The sequence below is a fragment of the Nelumbo nucifera genome, chromosome 2 (assembly GCF_055504915.1).
Source record: "Nelumbo nucifera cultivar China Antique chromosome 2, China Antique-T2T, whole genome shotgun sequence".
Lineage (NCBI taxonomy): Eukaryota > Viridiplantae > Streptophyta > Magnoliopsida > Proteales > Nelumbonaceae > Nelumbo > Nelumbo nucifera.
In genome coordinates this window covers 18,070,168-18,096,964 of record NC_142650.1, presented here as the reverse complement: position 1 = coordinate 18,096,964, position 26,797 = coordinate 18,070,168, and the positions used below count along the sequence as shown (strand labels likewise).

General features: G+C 37.7%; 1 protein-coding gene across 16 annotated transcripts in view; it reads left to right on the top strand.

Moving 5' to 3' along the window:
* The window catches only part of CPL2 (carboxyl-terminal domain (ctd) phosphatase-like 2), an 85,137-nt gene that overhangs the window by 57,657 nt on the left and 683 nt on the right, over positions 1 to 26,797 (top strand). For 2 of the 16 annotated variants that reach the window (XR_016082396.1, XR_016082394.1), the window contains exons 14-17: positions 4,513 to 4,682; positions 18,244 to 18,317; positions 18,610 to 18,708; positions 18,790 to 19,003. Coding sequence is in view for 7 of the 16 variants with exons in the window: in XM_019197742.2 (XP_019053287.1) it covers positions 4,513 to 4,682; positions 18,244 to 18,327; positions 18,610 to 18,708 (353 nt within the window). In the remaining 9 variants the exon portion in view is untranslated. The other 14 variants (XR_002022643.2, XR_002022641.2, XR_016082393.1 and 11 more) reach the window with 13 other exon arrangements.

Sequence of the window (26,797 nt, the reverse complement as noted above, 5' to 3'; positions counted from 1 at the left end):
CACCATGACTGTCATAGGAGATGGCTCTTGGTCTTCTCCTATGGACATAGAAATTCCTTGTATTTGTGAAGTAATTTCATCCACAGATTCACCGGTCAAACTTGAACTCAGAACTTTGCAACAATTGAGCTCTTGCTCTAGTGATAGGGCCTTTATAAGGTTTAAGTTCTTCATTGGCCATAGTATATGCCCCCGGTGCAAAGTAAAAATTTGCTTGTTTAGCAAACATGTATCCAGAAATAAAAGCCCATTTTCTAGCTTCCATGTCTGATTTTGCTTTCTTTGATTTTTCTGCACCAAAATCAGCAAGGGAAATGGGAGTGCTACTTTGTAGCTTATTAGCTTTTGGAGGCCTCTTGGATCTAGGCTTACGAACAGGAATTGGGGATTGTTTTGAAGATCCTTCAATTCTAGTTGAAGGCTTTTGATTACAAATATTTTTTTTTCCACAAGAGGAAGAACCTTTTCCACTTAAATTTTCGAGTTTAATTACTCGGGGCTTCACTTGTGTAGATGAAGGAACATCTATTTCCTTTTCTCCTATAGTAGATTTCTCTTCAGAAATAGTCACCATCATGGCTGATGTTGTAGGAGGAATTGAAAGATTCACTGGAATGGTTCCTATCATGATTTGGGTAGGGTAAATAACCTTAGCCCTTGCTTTTGTGGACTTCTTTGGGGAAGTCACCATTGATTTTGTGATATTCAAGATTGACGAAACAATCTTTTTGGAGGAATTGGCCCTTGGTGGCTTGAAACCTTCCTTCCTGGCAGAGTTGAACATGGCTTGAACTTGTAGACTTTTCCTCACAGGAGAGGTCTTAGTGACCTTCCTTTTTTTCTCATTCTTGATTTTTTTCTCCACCTTGGTGACAGAAGACATAGTAACAACAGCAAGAGGTTTCACGTCCACCGTAAATGTTGCCTTGTGGGAAGGCTTCTTAGAGCCTCCTATCTTTTCCTTCTTCGTAGCAGTCAGTTTGTGGTAGTAGACAACCACTTTAGGTGCCATGTCTGAGATATTTCTTCCTGTAAGTAGATAATATTGATATAAGACTTGCACATTTTTTTTCTCTTTTGTTCTATTCTCTAAGTCAGAGATGAAAAGGAAAATGGGTCCCACCGGGCGTGCCAAAATTATGTTGGCGTGAAAATTTTAATAGATTCTCATGCAACATAATTCACTCAATCAAGTGATTGAGTTTTTATTATTTTGGGTAAGGCTCATTCAGGGAATCATACGGATTGTTTCCCTTAATTACATCCCCATAAGAAAGTAGAGAACACCTTTTGATTCTGACTTGGAGAAATGAGTGCATAGAACAAAAGAAAAGAACAATAGGATACTTAAAAAATAACTTTTCATTTGCTTTTCTTTTACATCAGGTGTACAAGAATGAGAAGAAAGAAGAAGAAAATACAATTGAGAAAATATACAGCAATACGTTTCTCTTTTCTTTAATAGAAAGAAAATTTCCTTCTCACTCCTTTCTTCATAACAAGTTGTAGTCAATCAGATGAAATTCACTCCTTGGAATTTTGCATACGGAAAGGGAACCGTAGTCAATCAAATTGAATATTTGATTGTAGATGATTTTCATCCCTCTGTTCTTCATTTTCATTTGAAGGGAACCATAATCAGCCTCTGAGATTTAGACTGTAGATGGTGTACTCCCTAACTTTGTCTTCAATAGGTTAGCTGCACTATGTTCTCAGCTCGTCGTGTAGATCTATACTCTCGGTTGTAAGCGTCTCCGCAGTTGGCCGTTTTTCTCGGCAAGACGTCAGGTAACATTGCCATGCCGCCCTTTGATCTCCATGGGCATTCCCACTCCATATGGGGTCGGGAACTTCATGGCCAGGTGGAAGGTAGACACAGAGGCTCACAGAGCATTCAAGGTCAGTCGGTCGAGGATGGTGTTGTAGGAAGACAAGCATTGGGCGATGGTAAAATCTACCATGGCTGTCGAAGTGATCTCACCATCTCCGATTAGTAGGGGCAGAGTGATCTGGCATAAGTGACTCCTCAGAGAAGCCCATCAGGGGAGTGCTGACCGGTGAGAGACGATCTCTGGTGATGCCGAGCTGATCAAAAGGCATCTTCAAACAGGACATCGGCTGAGCTCCCAGTATCTACTAGGATGCGCCGAACTTCGTAGTTTGCAATTTCGGCTGTGATGACCAGGGCATCATCTTGTGGGGTTTGGACATCTCCTGAGGTCGACTTCGGTGAATGTGACCGGTTCCTCTTGTCTCTTCTTCTGCTCCCTGTTGTCGATCTACATCTAGCGTGCGTACCTCTTCCGACCCGAGTTGCTCTCCCCTTCGGAAGCCATTCCTCCCGAGATCACTGCTATAACTCCGGCTGGGGAAGCTCGACCTAGGGACCTGGGGCACGGCTCCACCTTAGGGGGGTTGTCTTCTTTTATGTCGGTGAAGCCCGCTATGTAGCTGTGCCAAATTAGATCTTCGAGGTGGTGCTTGAGGTCGAGACAGTTGTTAGTCTCGTGGCCGTGGTCCTGATGAAATTTGCAGGACTTGTCACGATTTCTTTTGCTGGCTTGGGTTTTCATCTTTTCGGGCCACCGGACATACTTGCTGTCTCGGATCTGCATCAAGATTTCAGACCGTGGAGCAATTAGCGGCATGAAATTCTTGAAGGTCAGAGGTGGTGTGCACGACTTCCTCTCTGGTCGGCGGTCTTGTCGCTTGCTTTCTCGGTCCACCCTCTCTGTGTTTCGGTCCTTGGTGTCCCTTCTCTTGATCTCTTCTTGTCAGTTCGTTCCTCATCTCTTTGCTGTGCCTGGGCTTCCTTCGCGTTGATGTATTTCTGGGCATGGCTCATCAACGCGGCTAATGTCTGAGGAGGGTTCTTGGATATGGAGAAGTTGAACGGTGAAGGGCGGAGCTCGTGTTGTATGGCTGTGACAACCATAGATTGGTTTAGGTTCCGGACCTGCAGTGCTTCGGTGTTGAACCTCACCAGGTAGTCTCCTTTCCTCTGTCGCACCTGCATGAGGCTGGCCGAAGTCTTCTAGTGCTTCTGGCTTGCTGTGAATTGCGCCAGAAACTAGCTCTCCAGCTGCTCCCATGATGCTATGGAGCACGGGGGAAGGGACGAGTACCATGTCAGGGCTGGGCCTTTGAGGGTGGCCACGAGAACTTTGCACATCAAGCCCTTGGACGAACCGTGTAGCATCATCTGGGCCTTGAGTGCTTCGATGTGGTCGTCGGGATCTGTATTCCCGTCGTACTTGTCAAACTGTGGTGCCTGGCACCCTGCATGGGGAATCTCGTCCACGATCTCTTGGACGAAGGGTGGCTCCTTGACAGGCTGGCCAGTTGGTTGCATGGGCTGATCTACAGTTGGCGCCGCGCTCCTCTGGGCTTGGCTGTGCTGCAACTCGGTCAAGCATTGTCGAAGTTCTCGGATGTTTGCATCCCTATAATTTGGAGCTGCGGTGTGTGTAGCTTAACTCCAGACGCCATGTGGTGCCTACGTGGCCGCCCCAACTCCTCAGCCACGTTAGCACCACACCATGTTTGCGGCCTACCTTATCTCCTCGGCCACGTAAGCACCGTGTTACCTCTGCGGCCCCACTCCACCGTAGCCATGACGACTCCACGTCATGTGGATAGACACGACCATGATAGGAGAATAGATGGGACAACTCCGCTGTGGATTAGGTCTTATCCCGAAGGACTCGGCGGTTAACCTCATCCTGACAACCCTGGAAGCCTAATCCGATCAGGACATGGATCTTCGTCTATAAAAAGGTACCTCCCACTCAAGGTAAGGGATCAAACTTCTGACTCTCATACTGCTACCTTGCTCGGACCAGCACTGTTCTCCAACTGCTTGGCCCGACCACCTACAGTCTCCTATTGACTTGGGCGTCGGAGTACCTACCCGGGGACAACTCCTCGGGCCTTTGACTTGTTTCTTGCTCGCAGATCTCGTTGCGCGGCTTCGTCCTTCCACCTCGGCTCCGCCTAGTTGGCAAGGATTATCTGACTATGACCTCGGTTCTTGCACTACCTAGGATCGGGCAGCATCAAATGCGAACATCAAAAAAGCAATATAAATGGATGATCTAAATTATTGATGCATATAAATCCTTCCTTATATACATAAATGCACCTATCTTATGTTTGTACATATGAATGTCGGCATGCCTGGCTTAGAGAATAACATATGTACAACTTGTATACTGGTATGAACAAATAAGAGGACATTATTGTCCATTCCTACACTGTAAATAATTATTGTTCAAAGCTTTAGGAAGTATAACAGTTGATGATAATTTTTGGATTGACATATGTGATATTGTTGAACCTTGTGACCTTGCTGGTTCTATAATCATTGCAGTGGCTACCATGCAAAGACATTAAATGTTCACTTTCATTTTAGACATCATTAATATTTAAAATGGTTTATTGTGATTCATTTGGAATAATTGTCATATGAACAGAATTAAGATTTTGGTTTAATGTTATTTTTTCTTACACCAGATTACGCAGATAAATATATGGCTCAGATTGCACCTGATTCTGAAGCTGTGGATAAAGATATGAATAAGCTTTCTGTTGGAAATGAAAATGGATTTCTATGGGATGTTGCAAGTCCTGAGTTGGAGGAAATGCCCAAAGAAGAGAATTTACCTGATGCCAGCAGTTCTGAGGTGGGGGTCGCAGATGATGTCACAGATAATTGATTTAATTTTCAAAGTGCAAAACATGTAGGCATGCTTGGATAAGAGTAGGAGTTGAAAAGTTCCCTGATGGAAGGAAATCCATTTCTGGAGTGAAGTTACTCCCTTTTTGTGGGTTGTCTTTTTGCAGCAAGATGTCAGAGAAAAAATGGCTATGAATTTGTTCATTCCCTAGCCAAGCAAGGAACATCCTGTTCTGTGGGGTATATTATCATTTTGTGGGTAGGTGTTATGAATTTTTCTTCTAGCTCTTATCCAAGCAGCCTCTTAATGGTGTCTTCTTTACCTATTTATTTAATTTTCTTTCCCTTTTACTACTTATGACTAAATTTAGATAGCCTAAAAGTCAATTGGTTTTTTGTTATCATTTAAGAACTTTTTTTTTTGATAATCATTAGCAATAGAGTTTATCAAAAAAAAAAAAAAAACAACGAAAATCATTAGTCATTAGCAATAGAAATTTATTAACATGTAGCTGACCCCCCTTTTAATACACCAAAGACCAAACAATTACAACTTCATCCTTCACCCTGCTTAACACTATCTCTAGTAACACTTAATATAACTAAAGAATCTGCCAAGGAATTTGCTGTTACTTGGCAGTCTCTTCAACCTGCAAGCCTGTCCAGCATTCTGTTGAAGCTTGGTTTAGTCCCCGTGGTAGAGTTAAACGGCTCTTCTCTTAGAGGTAAAAGCCCCAACAGGTCCAGAGAATAAATTCATCCTTCTTTTACCTGCTGATGATCCAATAGTTGAAATGGTCTCTCAGCGTCCCTCCAATAATTGAGGTACTGGGCCGAGATTTCTGCATGAATCAGGTGAAAGCAACAAAGCCTTGGAAAAATCTCTTCTATTTTTATTCTTTTATCACCTTTATTAGATATAAAGTGGGAAATGGACTGAAAATCAAAATTTCTACCGACCTTTGGTGGAGTGAAAATACCTTAGCTAACATTTATCCTTGTTTTATTTAACCTTTCTCAATCCCATGAAGCTACTGTTGCCTCATGTGTTCAAACTTCACCTCTTGAAACCAACCGGAACCTAAACTTTAGAAGACCCTTATGAGATGTAGAGATTGCTGAAACTGCAGACCTCCTACATTTTATAAGAGAGGTCTACATTTCCTTTCTGGCAAATTCTCAACTAAATCTATAGATAAAAAAAAAGTTCCCAAATCTTTTACAGGGTGACAGGGCCCTAGTGCTGGGAGTTATTAATACAAGCTTTCTGTATAGGAGGATCTGGGGCTCTTATTATTCCTCCTAGAGTTTTTTGGGTGTATGTGTGTGTGTGGGAGGCCTATTTGAAAAATAAATCAACACCTGTGACTTGATAACAAAAGCAGTTTGTGCATCTCTCCTCATGCTTGCGCTCTTTGTTTTAGTGATGGTGAAACTGCCCAGAAGCAAGGAAGATTTGGTTTCACTTTCTCAACCTTGTTGGATACAGCTGGGTTGTTCCTGAACATATTGACAATTTTCTTTGGCAATGGCATGGTAAAGGTCTTGGTAGTAGGGGGAAAATCTACTGGTGTACGATAGCCCAAGCAGTGCTGTGTTGTGTGTCAGAAGAAGAAACAATTGTATATTTGAAAACAGATCTACATCCTTTGAAGAATTGCTCTCTTGCATATCTTTTATAAGTAACTTGTGGGCAGTTAATTCTGTGGAGTTAAAAGAAATTTCTTTGAGCGACTTACAAAGGAATATTAGTGGAGATTCTTTATTCATCTCTTGGATCTATAAGTAGGTCTTGAGTGCCCTTCTGCAAGATGAGGGATGGAGATTAGTTTAAATTCTGATCGAAGTGCCCTAGGTCATCCTGGAGCATGGGGATTGGTGGTGTATTTAGGAAAAGGGATGGAAGCATCTGGTGGGCTTTCAGTGGTCCAATTAGGGTTGCTGATTCTACAAGAGCAGAGATTCTAACTGCACTTACAGGAGATAAGGGCTGGTCTACTCTAACCATTGAAGGTGATTCTGCAAATACTTTAAAATGGTTAGTGGAGAAGGATGGAGGCCCTGGAGGCTAGCTTACTACCTGACAGAGGCCAGAGATATTATGGATTCTTTGCTTGTAAGACTTAATTGGATCTCTAGAGAGCTAGACCCTATGACTGGTTGTTTGGCCAAATCGGGTACCCACAGTAAAACTTTGTATAGTGATAGAAATCCCTATGTAACTTCCGAGTGTTGGCTTTCTCTCTGCTGCTTGCACATCATCTCATGTACTTTTTGAATCTATATAATAAATTTCGGCGGCCATGTCTGCATGTCTCTCATTTCAGAGAAGCTATTTATCTATTTTCTCAATTTTTTGCATTTTTCTTATTTTATTTTGGGTTTTCCAAGGCCTCTTATTTTAATGCATGTTATTGTCACATTTAACAGAGACATTTAAGAGAGAGAGAGAGAGAGAGAGAGAGAGAGTAGTAATAATAGTTACTGTATTGTAAAATTACAGTATTAATAATAATTATAATATTTTTATTAATTAAAAGTATTAACCATATTTGTTAAAAATAATGTATTTATTAATAACAATATTTTTAATAATTCTAGTATTTTAAAATAATTATCTATATTTATTCAAAAACAGTATTAAATAATGTATTTATTAATTAATATAATGTAAGTAATAATTTATTGAAAAAACAGTATTAACTATTACAGTATTTATTAATTAACAATAATTAAATATTTATAGTGTTTTATTAATTAACATTATTAACTGTACTTTTAATTAATACAGTATTTTTAAAATTATAGTATTATTAATTAATTAAAAGTATTTAGTAAAATTTTTAATTTATTAATTAACAGTTTTTTAATTAATATAGAACTTTTAATAATTACAACATTTTTAATAATTACAGTATTTTAATTAATTAGCATTATTTATTAAAAATAATGTATTTTTAGTAACAGTATTTTTAATAATTAAAGTATTATTAATTAACCATATTTTACAGTATTTTCAATAAATGCAGTATTCTTAATTACAATATTTATTGATTAACAGTGTTTATTAAATACTGTTTTCAAAAATATTGTTAATTCATTAATTAGCAGTTTTTTAAATTGTTAATTAATGTAAGTTATAATTTAATTTTTATTTTAAAAATTATTTATTTATATTTAAAACTGTAAGAAATATAATTAAATTTTAAACTTTAATTAAAATAATTATATTTAAATATAATTAAGCTATAAATAGAGGAAAATTACATTTAATGAACAAAAATTAGCCAAGAAAATAACAAAAAAATATAACCATTAAAATTACTTTTTGAGGGAAGCTATTTATCTACTTTCTCAATTTTTTTTTTTGCATTTTTCCTATTTTCTTTCGTTTTAAAAATATAAAAAAGTAATCATTGCTTATCTCTATTAGATTAATAAAGCTGCACACTTTTAGAGAGAGAGAGACCTTTGGGTTTTCCAAGGCCCCTTAATGCATGTTATTATTACATTTAAGAAAGACATTTGAGAGAGAGAGAGAGAGAGAGAGAGAGAGAGAGAGGGCTGTTGAAAATGTCAAAACTACTCTTGAAAAGAAGACACTGTTTATTGTCTTCTACCTTGAGACTGAACCGGTTGAGGTGTTTGAGATTCTAAACTCAGCTAAAATCTCTTAGAAAGGAGTCAGAACCGGAGAAGACAAAGGCAACGGTTGTTCCATTTTACCCAGTTCCTGGCTATCAGTACCAATGACCATGCAGCATTTACTACTATCCTCCACCTCCTCTGCTACCACGACCTGCACTATGTTTTCCCACTTGCGCAAACTGTACCATTGCTGCAGAGAACCAGGTTAGGATTCTATCTTGGTCTAATCCTTTTGAGTAAATAATTTCATCGGCGCCATTGTTGTTTTCGGAATTCCAGAGTAAATTTTAATAAATGTTCTTATTTTCCATTTTTGGTCTTGGATCAGAGTTGAGAAAGCAGACTGGTTTCTGGGGAGGAAAGAAACTGGAAATCTGGGCATTGATTCTTTGGGTGAAAGCTTAATTAATGGAAACTATTTGGGGAAGAGGAAGATTTTTGTGGGTATAATCACAAGAAATCTTGTTGGGAAGTGGGGATTCAAGAATAAACAAAGAGAACATGAAGTTGAGATTTTTGAGAGGATTAGATTTAATAAATAAATGAGAATTTGTTTTTAATATTACAGAGTTGAAGCAATGGGAGAAGAGGTAGGAAGCCATGTTTGCATGAGAAGAAAAGGAAGAAAGCAACAGATAACGAGGTTGTTGTCCCCTGGCTTGAAGGAAGTGATGATCGGTTTCTTGAAGTGATGGCGATGGACAAAGCTTGGAAGTGAGGAAAAAAAGGAGATTGATGGTTATATGGGTTGTGAGGAAAAGAAACATCTCTCTGTTATAAGTAATGGAAGAGAGACAGAGAGCTCTCAGACTCACCTCTCGGAAAACTGATCCACCTCCAATGGTGGTCTCCAACCCCGAAGACCTCTCAGACCAAGGTGGAAGTTTGGGTGGAGCATTCTCAACCCTTTAAGTGTTCGAGAGAAGCAGAGAATCAGAGGAAAACTGAAAAAACATCTTTATTTCTGTGAATCCTCTTCTAAATCTGGAACTTGAGGAGTCAGTTTAGATCAAACTGTGCTGCTGCAGTCCTGAAGTATGCTTGCCAATTTTTAATTTCTATTTTAACTTAAAATTCTTGCGGACGTGACATTGGTCTTGGTCCCCTGACAACATGAAAACAAAATCACTTGCATGTTGCTCCGGCTAGAGACTTCAAATTGACAATAAGCAGTGTTCATTGTCCTCGAATTTTAAAACAAGACACTATTCTCTCTCAAGGTAGAAGACAATGAACAGTGTATTCTTTAGAAGGGTAGTTTTGACATTTTCAATATATGACTGATGGTCAGTTAACGGCAGGGACCAACTTGACACTTTTTAAAAGTTTAGGTACTGTAGTGACATGTTTGAAAGTTCGGGCACTAACTTGACACTACCCCTAAAGTTCAGGGTACTAAAGTGGAATTTTCCCTTATAATAATTACTGCATTTTAAAATTTACAGTATTAATAATAATTACAATATTTTTAATAATTAACCATATTTTTATTAATTAACAGTGTTAACTGTATTCGTTAAAAATTATATATTAATTAACAGTATTTTTAATAATTATAGTATTTTTAAATAATTATCAGTATTTATTCAAAAACAGTATTAAACAATGTATTTATTAATTAATATAATGTAAGTTATATTTTATTAAAAAACGTATTAACAATTACAGTATTTATTAATTAACAGTAATTAAATAATTACAGTATTTTATTAATTAATAATATTAACTGTACTTTTAATTAATACAGTATTATTAATTAACTAAAATATTTATTCGAATACAGAATTTATTAATTAATATAGTACTTTTAATAATTACAACATTTTTAATAATTACAGTATTTTAATTAATTAAAATTATTTATTAAAATAGTGTATTTTCTATTAACAGTATTTTTAATAATTACAGTATTCATAATTAACCTTATTTTACAGTATTTTCAATAATTGTGTAGTATTAATTGCAGTATTTATTAATTAACAGCGTTTATTAAAAGACTAAATTTATGAAAAAATTATTAATATTTTTATTAATTAGTTATTAACAGTTTTCTAAAATTGTTAATTAATGTAAGTTATAATTTAAATTGTATTTTAAATATTATTTGAAATTGTAACTAAAAGTAATTATTTTATATTATTTATTTAAATATATTTTAAGCCATTAGTAGCAGAAAATTACATTTAATGAACAGAAATTAGCCACTAAAATAACCAAAAATAAAGTACCAATAATTTTGTCATAATTACCAAAAATTTTCCAATAAACTCAAAAAATGGATTAGCATGGTTTCTAATAAATATGATAAATTACCAATAATTAAAAAATATAACCATTAAAATTATTTTCTGAAAATATGTACTAATTATCAATAATCTTTAAGAAATAAATGTAATTAGTTCATAGTGTTACAATGGAAAATAGAAAAAATGTGTTTACTATTATTTATTTCCATTATTTCACTTTCACTCAACAAAGCCCGTGCCTCAGATGGGTCCCCGCTAGTTTTTAATATAATCAGTTTTTTAAAAGCGCAATGCGCAAAAAAGGCACAAGGGTCAATTTGCTCCCAAGGCACAAGGCGCAAGGTGAGGCGCGCACCTTTCGGAGCAAGGAGCAAAAATAATAAAAATGTCTAAAAAATGAAAAAAATGCCAAAAAAATATTAAACATAATGTTTTTAAAAACATATAAACTTAAATTTTAAAATAAATGTTTTAAAAACCTATTATCTAAAATCAAAATACATAAACGTAACGTGTAAAGCATATTCAAACGAGAATTTAAAAATAAAATCAGACATATAAAACATTTTCAAGCATGTAAAACCGACAATCTTTTTTTCCTCAATTGCATTATTTCATGTAGCTAATGTGATGTAAAACATATTACATTGTTGATTCTACGATCCGTCCATGTTTGGGTCTTAAATTCTTAGTTCTCACACAAAAAATTACCAAATAGGGAGTTCTCGGAGCTCCGGTGAGCGAGTGGGGGGCGGAGCCCATGACCTAGCCGATATGTTAAAAAAGCAAAAAAAAAAAAACATCAAATTTTGTAAAGGTGCACGCTTGGCTGAGGCGCAAGGCGCATCAGGCACACCCCTAGGCGCATCGAGTGTGAGCCTTTTGAAAGGGCTACGCGTAGGACCTGGGCGAGGCGCCTAACCTAAAATGCGCCTCGCCTGTGTGCCTAGGCGCGCCTTAAATCACCGAATATAATCAGTCACTTTTAAGATCAATGGACCTCATGTGCACCTTTTTTGTCCCCATTCCTAAGTTCCTTTGTAATGTGTATAATGTAATACCCCCTCCCCCACCACACACATACACACCCAAAAAAAGTTGTCGTTACCTCTTTTTAGGTAGTCTATGTTATCATTAGGTTTTGAGCATTGAGTACGTTGTAGGACGACCTAGTTTGGAAATATGCTAGCTATGCTTTCCCATGAACAATCACTAATTGGCCGGAAAAGAGTTGAAAATAACCTTTGAAGTATGGGACTGTGTAAGATTAGATGAAAATCAGAAAACCAAACAAATGAGAAGATTGGAGAAGATAAGAGAGAGAGAGCTGGCGACAAGGAGTGTTAGAGGATGAGAGTTTTCGATCTAACTCTCCCTCTAACACTCTAATATAATTTTATTAAGTTAATTCTTGAATAATTACAAGAGAAGCCCTTGGTTGGGCAAGAAATTACAAAAACACAACATAGAAGAGTATGGGCCCAGAATAAGGCCCATTACAGAGAAGAACATAAATATAACATAGAATAACAGCCTATGGGGCATTCGACCCATCTTCTCTACACTCCCCCTCAAGCTGAGCATAGATGTTAATCATGCCCAGTTTGCCAGTGTCATGTAAAAGCCTTGCCTTGGGAATGCCCTTGGTGAGAAAATCTGCCAATTGTCCTTCAGAAGTGATGAATGGAAGACACACTTCACCTGAAGAGACTCTTTCTCGAATAGTGTCTATCAATCTCAATATGCTTAGTTCTATCATGTTGTACTGGGTTGTGGGCAACGTTGATGGCGGCCTGATTATCACAGTACAACATCATTGGCTTGTCATGATCAATCCCAAGTTCTTCCATCAATGACCTTAGCCACAACAGTTCAGAGACTCCATGTGCCATGGCCTTATATTCTGCTTCTACTGAGGATCGGGCCACAACTGATTGTTTCTTGCTCCTCCAGGTGACAACATTACCAGCCACCAAACTGCAATACCCTGAAGTAGATCTTCTGTCATCAATATTTCTAGCCCAGTCAGCATCAGTATAGGCTTCAAGTTTCAAATGGCCATGCTTGGTAAACAGAATTGTTTCTTGCTCCTCCAGGTGACAACATTACCAGCCACCAGACTGCAATACCCTGAAGTAGATCTTCTGTCATCAATATTTCTAGCCCAGTCAGCATCAATATAGGCTTCAAGTTTCAAATGGCCATGCTTGGTAAACAGAATTGTTTCTTGCTCCTCCAGGTGACAACATTACCAGCCACCAGACTGCAATACCCTGAAGTAGATCTTCTGTCATCAATATTTCTAGCCCAGTCAGCATCAGTATAGGCTTCAAGTTTCAAATGGCCATACTTGGTAAACAGAATTCTTTTTCCTGGAGAGCCTTTCAAATAACACAAAATCCGTTCTGCAGCTGCCATATGAGTATCTCGGGGAGCATGCATGAATTGGCTAATACAAGTAACAGCATATGCAATATCTGGCCGAGTCATGCACAGGTACAGGAGTTTCCCAAGAAGTCTCTGAAAAACCCCTTTGTCTTCCAACAATGTTCCATCTGAAGCAGAAAGTTTGTGACTCATATCAATAGGAGTTGCAGCTGGTCTAGCACCCATCTTCCCTGTTTCAGAGAGCAAGTCAAGGACATACTTCCTTTGGGAGATAAGAACCCCATCCTTGGATCTAGTAACTTCTATGCCAAGGAAGTATCTCAACTCCCCCAGGTCCTTAATCTCAAATTTTGTACGAAGGAAAGACTTAAGAGCACGAATTCTTGAGGCATCATTACCAGTCACAATAATGTCATCAACATACACAATAAGATATACTGCAGAGATCCACTTCTCTTCACAAAAAGAGTATGATCAGACTGTGTCTGAGTATAGCCGAATTTAACAAGTGCTGCTCTAAATCTCTCAAACCATGCTCTAGGGGACTGTTTGAGGCCATAAAGGGATTTCTTCAGTTTGCATACCTTTCCTTGCATATCACTTCCATACATTCCTAGAGGAAGAGACATATAAACCTCCTCATGTAAGTCACCATTTAGAAACACATTCTTTACATCCAACTGATAAAGGGGCCAGTCAAATTGAGCTGTTAGAGATAAGAGAGCCCTCACAGATGTCGTTTTAGCAACATGTTCAAAGGTCTCAAATAATCAATCCCATACGTCTGTGTGTAGCCTTTTGCAACCAGTCTGGCCTTGTACCTCTCAATAGTCCCATCAGCCCGGTATTTAATGGTAAAGACCCACTTGCAACCAATCGGATCCTTCCCTTCAGGCAAATCCACCACTTCCCAAGTATCATTCTTGTGTAGGGCATCCATTTCAGATTTCATGGCATCTCTCCATTCTGGAATCTCTAGAGCTTCTGACACAGACCTAGGAATTGGATTAGAAACAACTGAAGAGAGATAGGCAAAGTATGAAGGAGAAAGCAGACCATAAGAAAGGTGTTTGGAAATGCAATGTGCAGTGCACTTTTGTTTTCCTTTCCTAACAACAATGGGAACATCAAGATCAGGGAAAGATGGTTCCAAAGAGGTTGAAACAACACCTGTTGTCTCATCTGTGATTGATAGTGCATGAGGCTCACTTGTTGTAAGGGAAACAACCTGCTCATTCCTGAATCTTTGCCTTTGATACACCTTGGGATTGAGGGTAAGACGAGGAGGTAAAGAGATAGGAGCACTAGGACAAGGAGAATGCAGTGATTGATCCTCCCTTGATTCATTTGGTGAGGACACAGGCTCATCAAGAGACTCAACTTGGACAGGGAGAGGAGGAGCAAACACTTGTGACAAACTCTCCCCCTGTGGACAATGTCCTTCCTGAGAGGAACCATAAAAAGGAGAAAGTTCATCAAAGGTAACATCCATTGAGGCATATCGAGTGCCAGTCTTTGGATCAAAACAACAGTAACCCTTCTGTGTGGGGGAATAACCAAGGAAGATACATTTGTGGGCTTTTGGTTCAAACTTATGTCTCTGGGCACTTGGAATGTGTACATAACAGGTGCAGCCAAACACACGAAGAGGAATAGGGAAGAGATCCTTGTCTGGATGAAGAAGACTGAAGGGGGATTTAAACCCCAAAACCCTGGATGGCATACGGTTTATGAGATAGGTAGCAGTGAAAACAACATCACCCCAAAATCTTGTGGGAACATGTGAGGCAAACAAAAGGCTCCTTGCAACTTCAACAATATGCCTATTTTTCCTTTCAACAACTCCATTTTGTTCAGGGGTTCTAACACAGGACCTTTGATGAATAACCCCCATGTCAGAGAGATACAAGGATTAAACTCTTCTCAAAATACTCTTTTGCATTGTCAGATCTAAAAATCTTAATCCTGGTATCAAACCGAGTCAAAACAAATTCATGAAATTGCCTCACAAGTCTTGGAAGTTCATCACGAGATTTCATTAGGAATATCTAAGTGAATCGAGAAAAATCATCAATAAACAGGATGAAGTATCTATAGCCCCCCATAGAAGATAAGTGGTAAGGCCCCCACACATCAGAGTGCACATTATTAAAAGGAAAAGAAGATCTTTTATTGCTCAAAGGGTAATTGTTTCTATAATGCTTTGATAACTGACACGATTCACAATTAAGGCTGGACACACTGATTCCCTTAAACAATTTAGGGAATAGATGACTTAAAGCAGAAAAAGGTAAATGACCCAAATGACAATGATTCAACATAATTTGACTGATAGACTCGGAAGAGGTAGAACCAAAAGCAGCATTCTTAGGATGATCAAGGCATTGTCCAGGAGTGTCGAGCAAGTATATTCCATTCACTTCATGGCCACTCCCAATCACCTTCCGAGACTCCAGATCCTGAAAAACACAATGGGAAGGAAAGAAGGTTACACAACAATTTAATGACTTGGTTAAGCTACTTACAGATAACAAATTGGTATTTAATCTAGGTACATGAATAGTGGAAGATAGGAGTAAGGAGTCTGTGGCCTTGACAGTTCCCTTGCCAGAAATAGAGGCAAGAGAGCCATCGGCTAAGGTGATTTTGTCACGACCAGGAAGTAAATCATATGAAACAAACAAAGTGGAAATGTTGGTCATGTGATCAGAAGCACCTGAGTCTATGATCCAAGGGGTCTTAGGATTACCTGAGGTGGTTGCATGGTTAGCAGAAGCTCTTATACCTGAGTGAGCAAATGCAGAGGTGGTTGAACTTCCTGAAGGGTTGGATGATGAAGTTATACCTTCGAGATGACTGATCATCTTTCCAAACTTTTCATACTCAACTTTCATGGCCGCCAACTGTGCACAAGAAGACTCAACTTCAGCATCTGTACCCGTGGCTGCATTTGCACTCCCTGTCTTTCTACTATCATTTCTCTTCTGGAATTGAGCAGGAACAAGACCGGAATGTAATTTCCAGCACTTGTCCTTGGTGTGCTTCGGCTTCTTGCAATATTCACAGACAACCTCCTTCTTTCCAGTGCCACCAGGAGCCCCTATAACTCGTTTGGGTTTAACCCCCATACTTGCAAAGTGATCATTAGTGCCAACCCCTTGAACCTGTACTTGTCTTCTGTTCTCTTCACTGCTGACTAAAGCATATGCTTGTCATAATGAGACACTTTCCTTGGACAAAATATTTTGTTTTGTGATGTCATATTCAGGGTTTAGTCCGGTTAGGAACTCAAAAACCCTATTTCTTTCAACCAATTTCCTGTAAGTTTCTGCATCATTGGAAGTATCCCATGTTACAACCTCTATTAGATCAATCTCTTGCCACAGAGATTTCAAGGTTGAGAAATATACCGCAAGGGATTTCTCCCATTGTCTTAAATTCTTCACATCACTCCTTAGTTTATAGGCTTTGGCTACATTTAGTTTTTAGGAGTAGGTTTCTGTAACACTGTCCCAGATTTCTTTAGCTGAGTTCATCTAGAGATAATGTTGACTAATCTGTGGCTGCATTGAATTCATGAGCCACCCAATAACGGTGTAGTTCTCTTGCATCCATTTCTCATAAGAGGGATCATCCACTGGGGGAGCCTTCTTGCTCCCGGAGATAAACCCCCACTTTCCTCTACTACAAATATTAATTTTCATAGATTGTGACCATGCCAAGTAGTTGGTTCCATCTAGTTTAACTGTTGTTACAATCAACAAAGAATCAACTGGGATTTCCAAAGCATGTTCATATTCAGCAACACTCTTACTCTCAACATCTAAGAAGTCCATCATGTAAAGGCGTCAATTAAGGTTTTGGTAAGCTTCCACTAGTGTACTGATTGTTGATGAACTAAGATTGAGTTAAATCAGCAACAAACACAGCCACCCACAAGGCCAGTTCAGACCTGACAACCGTGAGAATCAAGTTCGGTGGCAGCTCTTTCAAGAAGAAGGCTTGATTCATCCTTCAAGAGACAACCAGCAGACCTCCAAACACTATGTACCCGATTGGAGTCCCTTTCTAGTTAGAGATTCTAGGTTCCCAACAACAAGTGCCCTCAAGAGAGCAAAAAAACACAGACCACAGTACTTAAGAGGCCTTTTTACAAACACTATGTATGCAGTAGTGAACACCCCACTGTTAACTAGTAAGAACCACTTCAAGAGCAGTCCGTATAGGTCCAAGAAGCAACTGAACTGAAGTACAAACTCGTACCACGGAGTCCAAACAAGTTTCAGCCACTTAGCAGTCCAACAAGATGAGAAACTAACCCAGAAATCTCTGAGTTAAATCAGGCCACCAACAGCCGAACAGCAGAGCAGATTTAGAGGGGTTTCGAGCACTTTAACAGTCCCCCCAAATCAGAAAAACAACCCAGTAATAACTGAAGCAACTTACAGTTGTATAAATCTCTGATTTGAGCTTCAAATCAGGCCGAACAGTCCTTCTCTCTGATTCTTCCTGGTCACTGAACTATTCTCCAAGCGAATAGTGCCTTGGGCACCCTCCAATGACCTCCAAGAATCAGGCGAATGAGTCTAAACTTCCAGCCCTAGATCACCCTCATGCAGTTGGCTGGACTATACCCACATGAGAGCCACACCAAGCTCAGGCCCGCTCTGATACCAAGTTGAAAACAGCCTTTGAAGTATGGGATTGTGTAAGATAGATGAAAATCAGAAAACCAAACAAATGAGAAGATTGGAGAAGATAAGAGAGAGAGAGAGCTGGCGACAATGAGTGTTAGAGGATGAGAGTTTTCGAACTAACTCTCCCTCTAACACTCTAATATAATTTTATTAAGTTAATTCTTGAATAATTACAAGAGAGGCCCTTGGTTGGGCAAGAAATTACAAAAACACAGCATAGAAGAGTATGGGCCCAGAATAAGGCCCATTACAGAGAAGAACATAAATATAACATAGAATAACAGTCTATGGGCCATTCGGCCCATCTTCTTTACAAAAAGCTTATGCGTTCTGTTCTTAGTTTTGCTGTTAAGTGAGAACTATATAGCTTGTGATGTTGTCTTGGAACCTTATTTGACCTTGGGGGCTGCAATGTTACTTGACAATTATCTTTAGTTCTTTATCTCCTTTTAATATGCAGAACCTTATCTTTTTTTTTTTTGGACATGGAATTATCTATCTAGCTCAGTTTGGTGTTTATATGTTTTTCTTGACATATTTGATATGCAAATGCAATCTTTGTTTCTGACTTATTGCAAATACCTTACAGGTTGCGGAAGACACACTTGGAAATTCTAAAGATATTGCAAATAATCAAACACAAAAGCGTGAAAACTCACCGAGGTATCATAAGGTGGATAGAGTTATTCAATAGAATTGTATAATTGGCTATTAGCTGCTATGCAACTGGGAAGTTAGGTGCTTTGCAGTGGAGGGTTTAAAAATAAAGAAAAAACATGTGAAGAAAATAAAAAAAGGGATACATGAAACATGATACAATTTTGTCACACTGTCCATACTCCATAGAAATCTAGATGTGTCCTCTATTACTATTCCCCTGAAGAACCCTATTATAGTGTGCTCTTTTTCCATAGTAGATCTTTCACAAGGATAAGTTTTCTGCTTCAATTTGCAGAAAATGGCTGCATTGACTTTGTCTGTGGCTGCTCAATTTGGGGGCCTAAAAATGTCATGCTTTGCAACCTCGCCCTCCCAAACAGTTTCAGCATTTCAGGTGAACGACCATTTACAGAATTGCAAAAATGGGCATATTTCTTGCATGCACAAAAAGAGGCATCATTTATACTTTTTTTAGGTGGAAAAGGAGAAAAATGCTTACTTTTGGCAAATGGAAGGACATTATTGATTGAAGCTAGCTAGGCAAATGGTGGAGCACAGGATGGCAAAGTACATGGCCCTTTTGGATTTGCCACCTTGGCTTTTACATGCTCAAAGACTTTGAATTGACCTCTGTTCGCTGCATCAAGTGCAGAATCTTTCTTCTGGAAATACAAAATCCAAGTAACGTAGTATGATCTCTCTTTTGAAGCATCTTGGTCCCAGTTTTCTCTCTTGTTCTATTTCTGGTGTTATGTCATGTCCTGATAAACTTAATATTAACGTTCTTTATGTTCTGTTAATCCTTTCTTTCTATAAATTACTTATCAAAAAAAAAAATCCTTTCTTTATAAATTACTTATAAAAAAAATCCTTTCTTTCTATAAATTTCTTTACTTTTATGTAGTGTAGTGTGTGTGGGGAAGTACCTTTTACTACAAGATCTCAACCTAATTATGAGGATTGGTTTTTTGGAAGCAGTTCAGGATGCATTGGATAATGATGCAGGTTAGAAAAAGGAAAGATACTATGTCAATAGCAACGTCACAGTTTTTGTTGGTTTCTTAGTAATAGGGTAAATGATCTTGATGGGTCATAATAATTTAAGCGTCTTTTTTAGAGAACTTTTAGAGTTTGCTTTGTTTAGGTTTACCTTTGGGTGGAATTTTTTTGATTGGAAACTCACTAACTTCATTAGTGAGATTTTAAAATAGAAACATCAACCCCTAGTATAGGGTGTTGAACCAATACAAGTTGAATTACAAAGCTGCCCAAAACATATCCCATTAGCTAAAGTATCTGCTAGCCCATTAGCTAATCTTCTTGTCCACTTAAAGCAAGCATCCACCTCCCTTGTTAAACTGTATATTTCCCTTATCAACTGTTTATGTGTCGAGGCTCCCAAACATCCTGATTGGATCCATCCAATTACCACTTTAGTATCCCCTTCTATTTCGATCTGGTGTAGCCCAACTGTTTGGTGAATTTTACCCCTTGAAGCAAAGCCATGACCTTCTCTCTCAGATAATCTCTGTTCCTATTGGGTCCGAGTACATAGCTATTGTTCTGCCAGTCCATGTAACAATCACTCTATACCATAGTCTATCCTGTTTAAATGACAGTCTCCATAGCCGCTTCCCCAACCTTTGGGAGGAAAACCTAAATCAATATGCTTCTGGTACCTAGTTTTGGAGAGATTTATAAAGAGGCTAGCAGGGTGGAAGAGGAACTACATCTCACTAGGGGGTAGGGCAGCCCAATGTATAAGGTTTCTTCCAATGCAGGATTTGGGAGGGACATATTTGCAGCCTTACCCTTGCACATACAGAGAGGTTGTATCCAAGATTTGAACCTAGGTCACCTTAATTACTTGTCAAGATTGCGAATAAAGAAAGGACCATAGGGTGAAGTGGGAAGTGGTGTCTAGGAAGAGGGACCAAGGGGGGTTAGGCATTGGTAATAAGAAATGTGGCCTTGCTAGGAATGTGGTTATGGAGGTTCCCTTGGAATAGGATAATTTGTGGCAGTGTGGCACAAGGTGGTAGTAAGTATCTATGGATTGGTAGCTAATGGATGGGATGTTTGGTTTTGACCGTAGGGCTTCTCATTTCTCTCATTGGGAAGATGAGAGAAATGAAATAAAATGTAATATATGCAAGTAAGTACCTACTTGCCTTGGAATAGGATAATTTGTGGCAGTGTGGCACAAGGTGGTAGTAAGTACCTACTTGCCTTTCGTTTTTTTATTAGGTAAGATGCCTCCCTTGGTAATAATTTTCTTGGAGGATTTTTGGATTGGGGACCATAGTTGTCAAGGCGATGCCTAGGCGCCCTTCGAGGCTCGCCTCACCTAATCGCCAAGCAGTTTTGTACTTTCTATTTTAAAATACTTTTTTATTCTTTATTTTTTGAGATTATAATTATAAAATAGACATTACTAAACTAAAATATTCATTTTGTGTGTTTATATACTAATTTATCTTTATTATTTTCTTATTTGTTAGGGTTTAATCAAAACAAACATTGCTAATGCTGTGTTGAATCCTCAAAGACCTCAAAACCTAAACCAATAAGTGACGATGAACTTAAAAAATTTCTTTTCCTCTTTTCCTTTAACAAAAATAAGGGTTCAGCCCCTATATTTTTAGGAATTTCTTTTCTTTCTTGTTTTTCTTCTCATGAATATGTTGATTTTCTATACTTTAACATGAACTTTATACTTTTCTTATGAAAATTATGAATAATTATCGAGGAAATATGGTTATGGTATCTATGGAACTAGGTCATTCAAGGTTATTTCCTTTTTTTTGTGCTTTTGAGGGTTCTTGGGACTTGGGCTCGAGGAGAGGGTTGAGGGATTCATAAATGGGTTTTGTTGATTAATTGTTTTCTCTTTTTACAACAATCTTTCTCAGGCGGTAGAATTTTGTCAGAATCCTTATGCTTCTTCTCTTGTTCTTCTTTGTAAAAGAAGTGTGGTATACTCCTGTACCACCAAAGATTAGGGCTTTCTGTTGGGAAGTGGTTCCCTAGAAAATCAATACTATGGATATGCTTAGGGGTGATCATGGGTCGGGCCAAGCTTAGGTTGGGTCTAACACTAATGATAAGTGCTTTAACCTAGGCTCAGGCAGGCCTGCACTCCAGGCCTTGCTTACAAGCCCAAGCCTGGCCCTACACGGGCCTAGGCTGGGCTTATGGGCTTTCCGGGCTTGATATCTAATAATAAATATTTAATTTTAAATTAAATGAAATAAAATGTAATATATGCAAAAAATATGGCACAAAGCCCAAGGTAAATTGGGCTTGACTAAGATTTGGGCCTATGCACAAAGAAGGCATGGGCCTCATTTAATTCTTAGAGTTGGTTTGGCTTGGCTTAGCTATCCTTTTATAGATGAAGGCAAAGCCTCCATTCCCATTCTTGATCAATGTGGGACTTGGAACACCACCAAATTATGTGTTACCTTTGAGTTGGCTTAAGTGTCCACACATGCACTAACACGTGTCAACTAATTAATATTTATTTATATGTTACTATGTTAGAACTTAAGTTTTTTATATCTTATAGACATATAAAATAATAAACATTTTGTATAAAATAAAATATACTTGTATATATATATATAACATATATAATATAATGTTATAATATATTTTTAAAAATATATATTATATTGTATTATATTACAGGCTAAGCTTGAAGTGTCGGGCCCTAGCCCGACCCAAAAATTTTTGTGCTTAATGCGGGCTTGAGTCGGACCGGGCATGCACACAAAAACCTGGGCCCAGGTCCTTAAATTTGTGGGTTGGGCTGGGCCAAGAATGTTCAGCCCTAGATGTGGTTCAAAGAAAAGCAAAGTTTTCAAACCGTTGGATGGTCGGATCGTTCAGCTTGGGAACCGTCTAGGCAACCAGTTCCGTTTTACCCCAAACATGGTCCTTGGACCCTGGCAAAAACTGTTGAATTGGTCAACAGCCGTTCAATCGGGCTATCGAACCATTGACCCATTCATCTTGTTTAAATGTTTTGACCATTTTTATTTTAATTATTTTTTAAAATTTTTGACCATTTTGACCCATTCAACCCATTGGCCCGGATGGTCAAATTGTTGACCCAGAAATCGGTGGCCAGAACGGTTCCGGTTTCGGTTCTGGGTCTTTTTTAAAACATTGAAGGAATGAGCCAACTTGGTGCCTTTCCCCATGTCTATAAATCTCTTGTCCTTTTGCTTCTTACATTTGGGCTCTCCTCTCTTTGCTTGCATGTTGAATCCTCTCTTGAGTGTGACGATTTGTCATGAAACTTTTTGACTTAAGTTTCTTCTGACAACCAAAGAAGAGGGGTAGGGTGATGTGGAGAATGACTTCGGCGACTGCAACTGTTAGAAGTCGAAGGAGACTCCAAGTTGGTAATCGGATGTCTGCAAACAAGAAGCTTGGGCATGCAGTAGGGCTGGAACAAACTACCACAAGACAGAAAGAGAGGTAGAGAGAGAGAGTGAGAGAGAGAGAGAGGAGGAGTGGTAGAGATAGAGAAAAAAGAGAAATCCCAAGGAATCACTCCAAGGGGTCCTAGAAGAGAGAGAGCAAGAGGGCTCTAAAGAAATCTTCATTAGCTTCAAAAGGAAGAGAGTACATCTATTTATAGAGTGACTTGTGTGGCCCAGAATACTTTTCACCATAATTACAAAAAAGCCACTCCTTGTCTTCTGCATCAAGAAACATATTAACTTTCTACCTACTAATGCCAATAAACTGAAAATTGAAGGAGAAACACTACTAAGCTGGAGGAACAAGATGCTATAACCCAAGCCCACATGGGACTGGTCAGATCAGTCCAAGTCCCAAGAATCTTCCCCATGCCAAATCAGAAGCTGTTTGTTGGTATTCTTCTTACGAGAATAGGTCTTATTATGCTTGGACCGATCCTCGTCATTCGGTACTTGGTCTTTCAGACAACATTTGAGGGAAATTATGTGTTTAATTAACAAGGGAGCTTGGGGTACAGTTCAGGTAGACTAGAAAATCAGCAAATGGAATGGCCAATGTTTTAGCAAAACAAGGAGTAAATGGGGAGGCTTTGTTCTGGGCTGTTTTGTAAGAATCTTCCTTGAGGGTTCACAATCCTTCTTTGTGTGGTGACAATTGTACTTCTTTAACTAATCTAATCAATGAAAGTTTTTGTTTCCTATAAAAAAAATAGAGTTTTAGTTGAAGGTGAAATTACATAATCTTTTTCATCCTATTTTTCAGTGGTCATGCAACATAAGATTTATGGACAAATACCTTATAAACAAGAGGTTTTAAAAAAAGTAGAACTAAAATATAATATGTGCAATGTAAGCTCGATAATAGTAGGAGCGAAAATCAGGCACACCTAGGATTGGAGACCAAGAGATGTCTCAATGTGGTCTCCTTCATTACCTTGGTTCAATATTCCATAACAATGGAGAGGTTGAGGATGTTGACCATAAAAAAAAGGATGGCCTAAGAGAATACCACTTAGGCCAAAAGAGAAAATTTAGAACTGGTTATATAAGTCAGCAATGTTGTATGGAGCAGAGAGAAGCAGTCAAGAAACATGTTCAAAAAAGTGGGTGGTAGAAATGTGAATATTGAGATGGATGAACGTGGAACTGGAAAGGATTGGATCAGAAATGAATTTACTTGATTGATCCTAAGAGTTGCCCCAATAGATGATAAAATGAAGGAAAGTAGATTAAGATGGTTTGGGTGCATGCAAAGAAGATCATCCACAAGACTAGTAAGAAGAAGTGATCTGTTACAAATTGAAGGAGTTGGAAGAACTAGGGGCAGAATAAAAGGGACACTGTCGAAGTAATGAGAAATGATTAAGGGCCTGGCGGCCCACAATTTAACAATGGATAAAAGAATAGAATCACTGAATAAGATTTATGTAGTCAATCCCATTATCCCATATAGTTAAACCAAGGTTTAGATGAAGATGATGATTCTTCAGAGGTCAAAACTTGTATGCTTTGAATGATTTTGGCATGGATCAAAGTATTGGTATCGGGTATTGTATCAGACAGCTCAGATACTGATATGCTTTGGAAACGTATGGATATGGATGAAAGGGCTTGGACTTGGATATGCTAGGAAATGCATACAAATCACGTAAACACATGAGAAATGCACACTTTAATAGTTTATATGAAGAGAAACATTGCAATCAACAATACTGGGGCTCTAGAACATGTACACATCATACAATAATTATCACTTGTAATTTTGAATTTTTATTAAATTTGTGAAAACTTATTTATTTAATATTGTATATAAATAACAGCTCTATTTTTTTTTCAAATAATAAATATGTTTTCATTTTTAACATATAATTGTTTTATTTTACATGTAATTATAAAATAAAACATATAAATCATTTAAGGTAGATAAAATAAATTATGTTAATATTTCAGGTTTTATTAAGTTTTTATAATTATATTTCAGTTTTTATAATTAAATTCTTGAATTATTTACTTCAGTTTTTATAAGTATATTTTTCATTTTTTACTAATTTTTTTTGTGAAAGTTTATTTATTTAGTATTTTATATAAGAAATAATTCTTCTCTTTCAAATAATAAATATGTTTTCGTTTCCAACATATAATTTATATGTAGAATACAACATATAAATCATTTAAGATAGATAAGATAAATTATTTTTATAACTTTCAGTTCTTATTAAATTTTTGGGGAAAATTAAATCTTAAATTATTTATTTCAGTTTTTATAATTATAATTTCTAATTTTTTTGAAGTTCAAAAACAATTCAAAAGTGCTCAATATACATTTTCGTCAAATTGGGCGTCGATACGCTTCTGTATCTGTGCGTATTGGACCCTATCCACCAATACAACGTGATACGACCTGATACGGTGGCGTAACGACATGATATGCATGACTCATGGGGTACATACCCAGCTGTGGCATATCCCGTATCCGTGGCCATGGATATGGATTCGATATGCCTCACACCTGGAGTTTCGTATTGATACTTTAAACCTTGGATTTTGGTGCTATTATTAGATGGGTAATTGAGTCATTTATCTTGCAAGACCAGCATCTCTTAAATCCGGTGTGTATTGACAGAGACATGTCTATATGGCGATGGGGTGTCAGCCTGAGCCAGTAATGAGACATGAGCCTTTCTATCTTTTGGGTCTACCTAGGAGTTGTCTTTTGTTAGTCTAGGTTTAATAGGGGTGCATTAACATTGATGAAGAGTGTTCTTAAATTGCTATTATTTATCTTTATTTTTAATCCCTCTTAGCATAGCCAATCTAATTGAAAAAGAGAATGTTCTTAAATTGCTATGGACAGTAGCACCAGGTAAATGTAACAGTGGATAATCTGAATAGGAGAAGAATGATGGTGGATGGCAGTGGGTGTGTTATGTGTGGAGAGGCAATAGAATTGAGCTACTTATTTTTGCATTGCCAGTTTGCTAGAAACCTGTGGGTTGGGATGAAGTGGAAGCATTTTTATCAAGCTGGCACTTAAAGGAACTCAGCAAAAGAGGAAAAGTTATGGAGCTGGCCAGATAGTGATTCATGTTTTTAAGGACAGAATACTATTCTGTATCTAGAATACTCTGTATGGATTGGTTGTAGCCAGCGCACATGGAATTGCTTCTGTTCAGGGCCTTCTTGTAAATTTGGTGTACTTAATACAATACTCTTTTCGAAAAAAAGATGTTTTAGTAGTTAGGGTTCTTTTTGGAATGTCTATTTGTTTACCTTAATTTTACAATTAGAAGGGTGTTTTAAGTCCTCGTATTGTTTCTACAAAGTGTCATTGCAAATTGAAATTAGAAGAGTTTATTTGTTAATAAAAGTTTAATTAAGTGAATTGTAGTTTTTGCTAGTTGTTCCCTCTCTCTCACTTGTTTTTTTTTGAGTGGACAGTAAGCTGTCTACGTGCTTCTCCACGTCATTAATGATGATTATCGTTTACGTCCAGAGAGTGATTGTGCAAGGAAATATTTCCTCAGGAAGAATGGTTTACGTCATAACGTAGGTCTCTGTTAAGTAGTAGGTGGTAGTTGATTGTTTTTATGTTTCTTGGTTTCTGTTTCTTCTGGATGTTGCTTTGTTTCTGCTTGGTTGATAAAAACTAGGCTTTTGGTTCTCTCGGTTGCATAACTCATGGTCTTTGATTTTGTTAAGATTTAGGAGGTGTTTTTGTGTTTAGACAGCAATAGCTGTTAGTTTTCTATATAGGAATCCTGGAATATAAAAATTAGAAAAGATCCAAAAAATGACATCGTTATAAGATGTGATATAAACGTTACAGCGTGAACTCTCAACAGAATTATAAGGATAAATCTAGTAAATAAAGCCAAAGTTATACATTGGCAATTTATTGGGAAGGTCTAATAACCAAAAAAATAAAATCATTGACAGGTATTGGTTTTGCTAGAGGCCTAGAGCATGGTTATACTTTGTCCGACCAACTTCTCT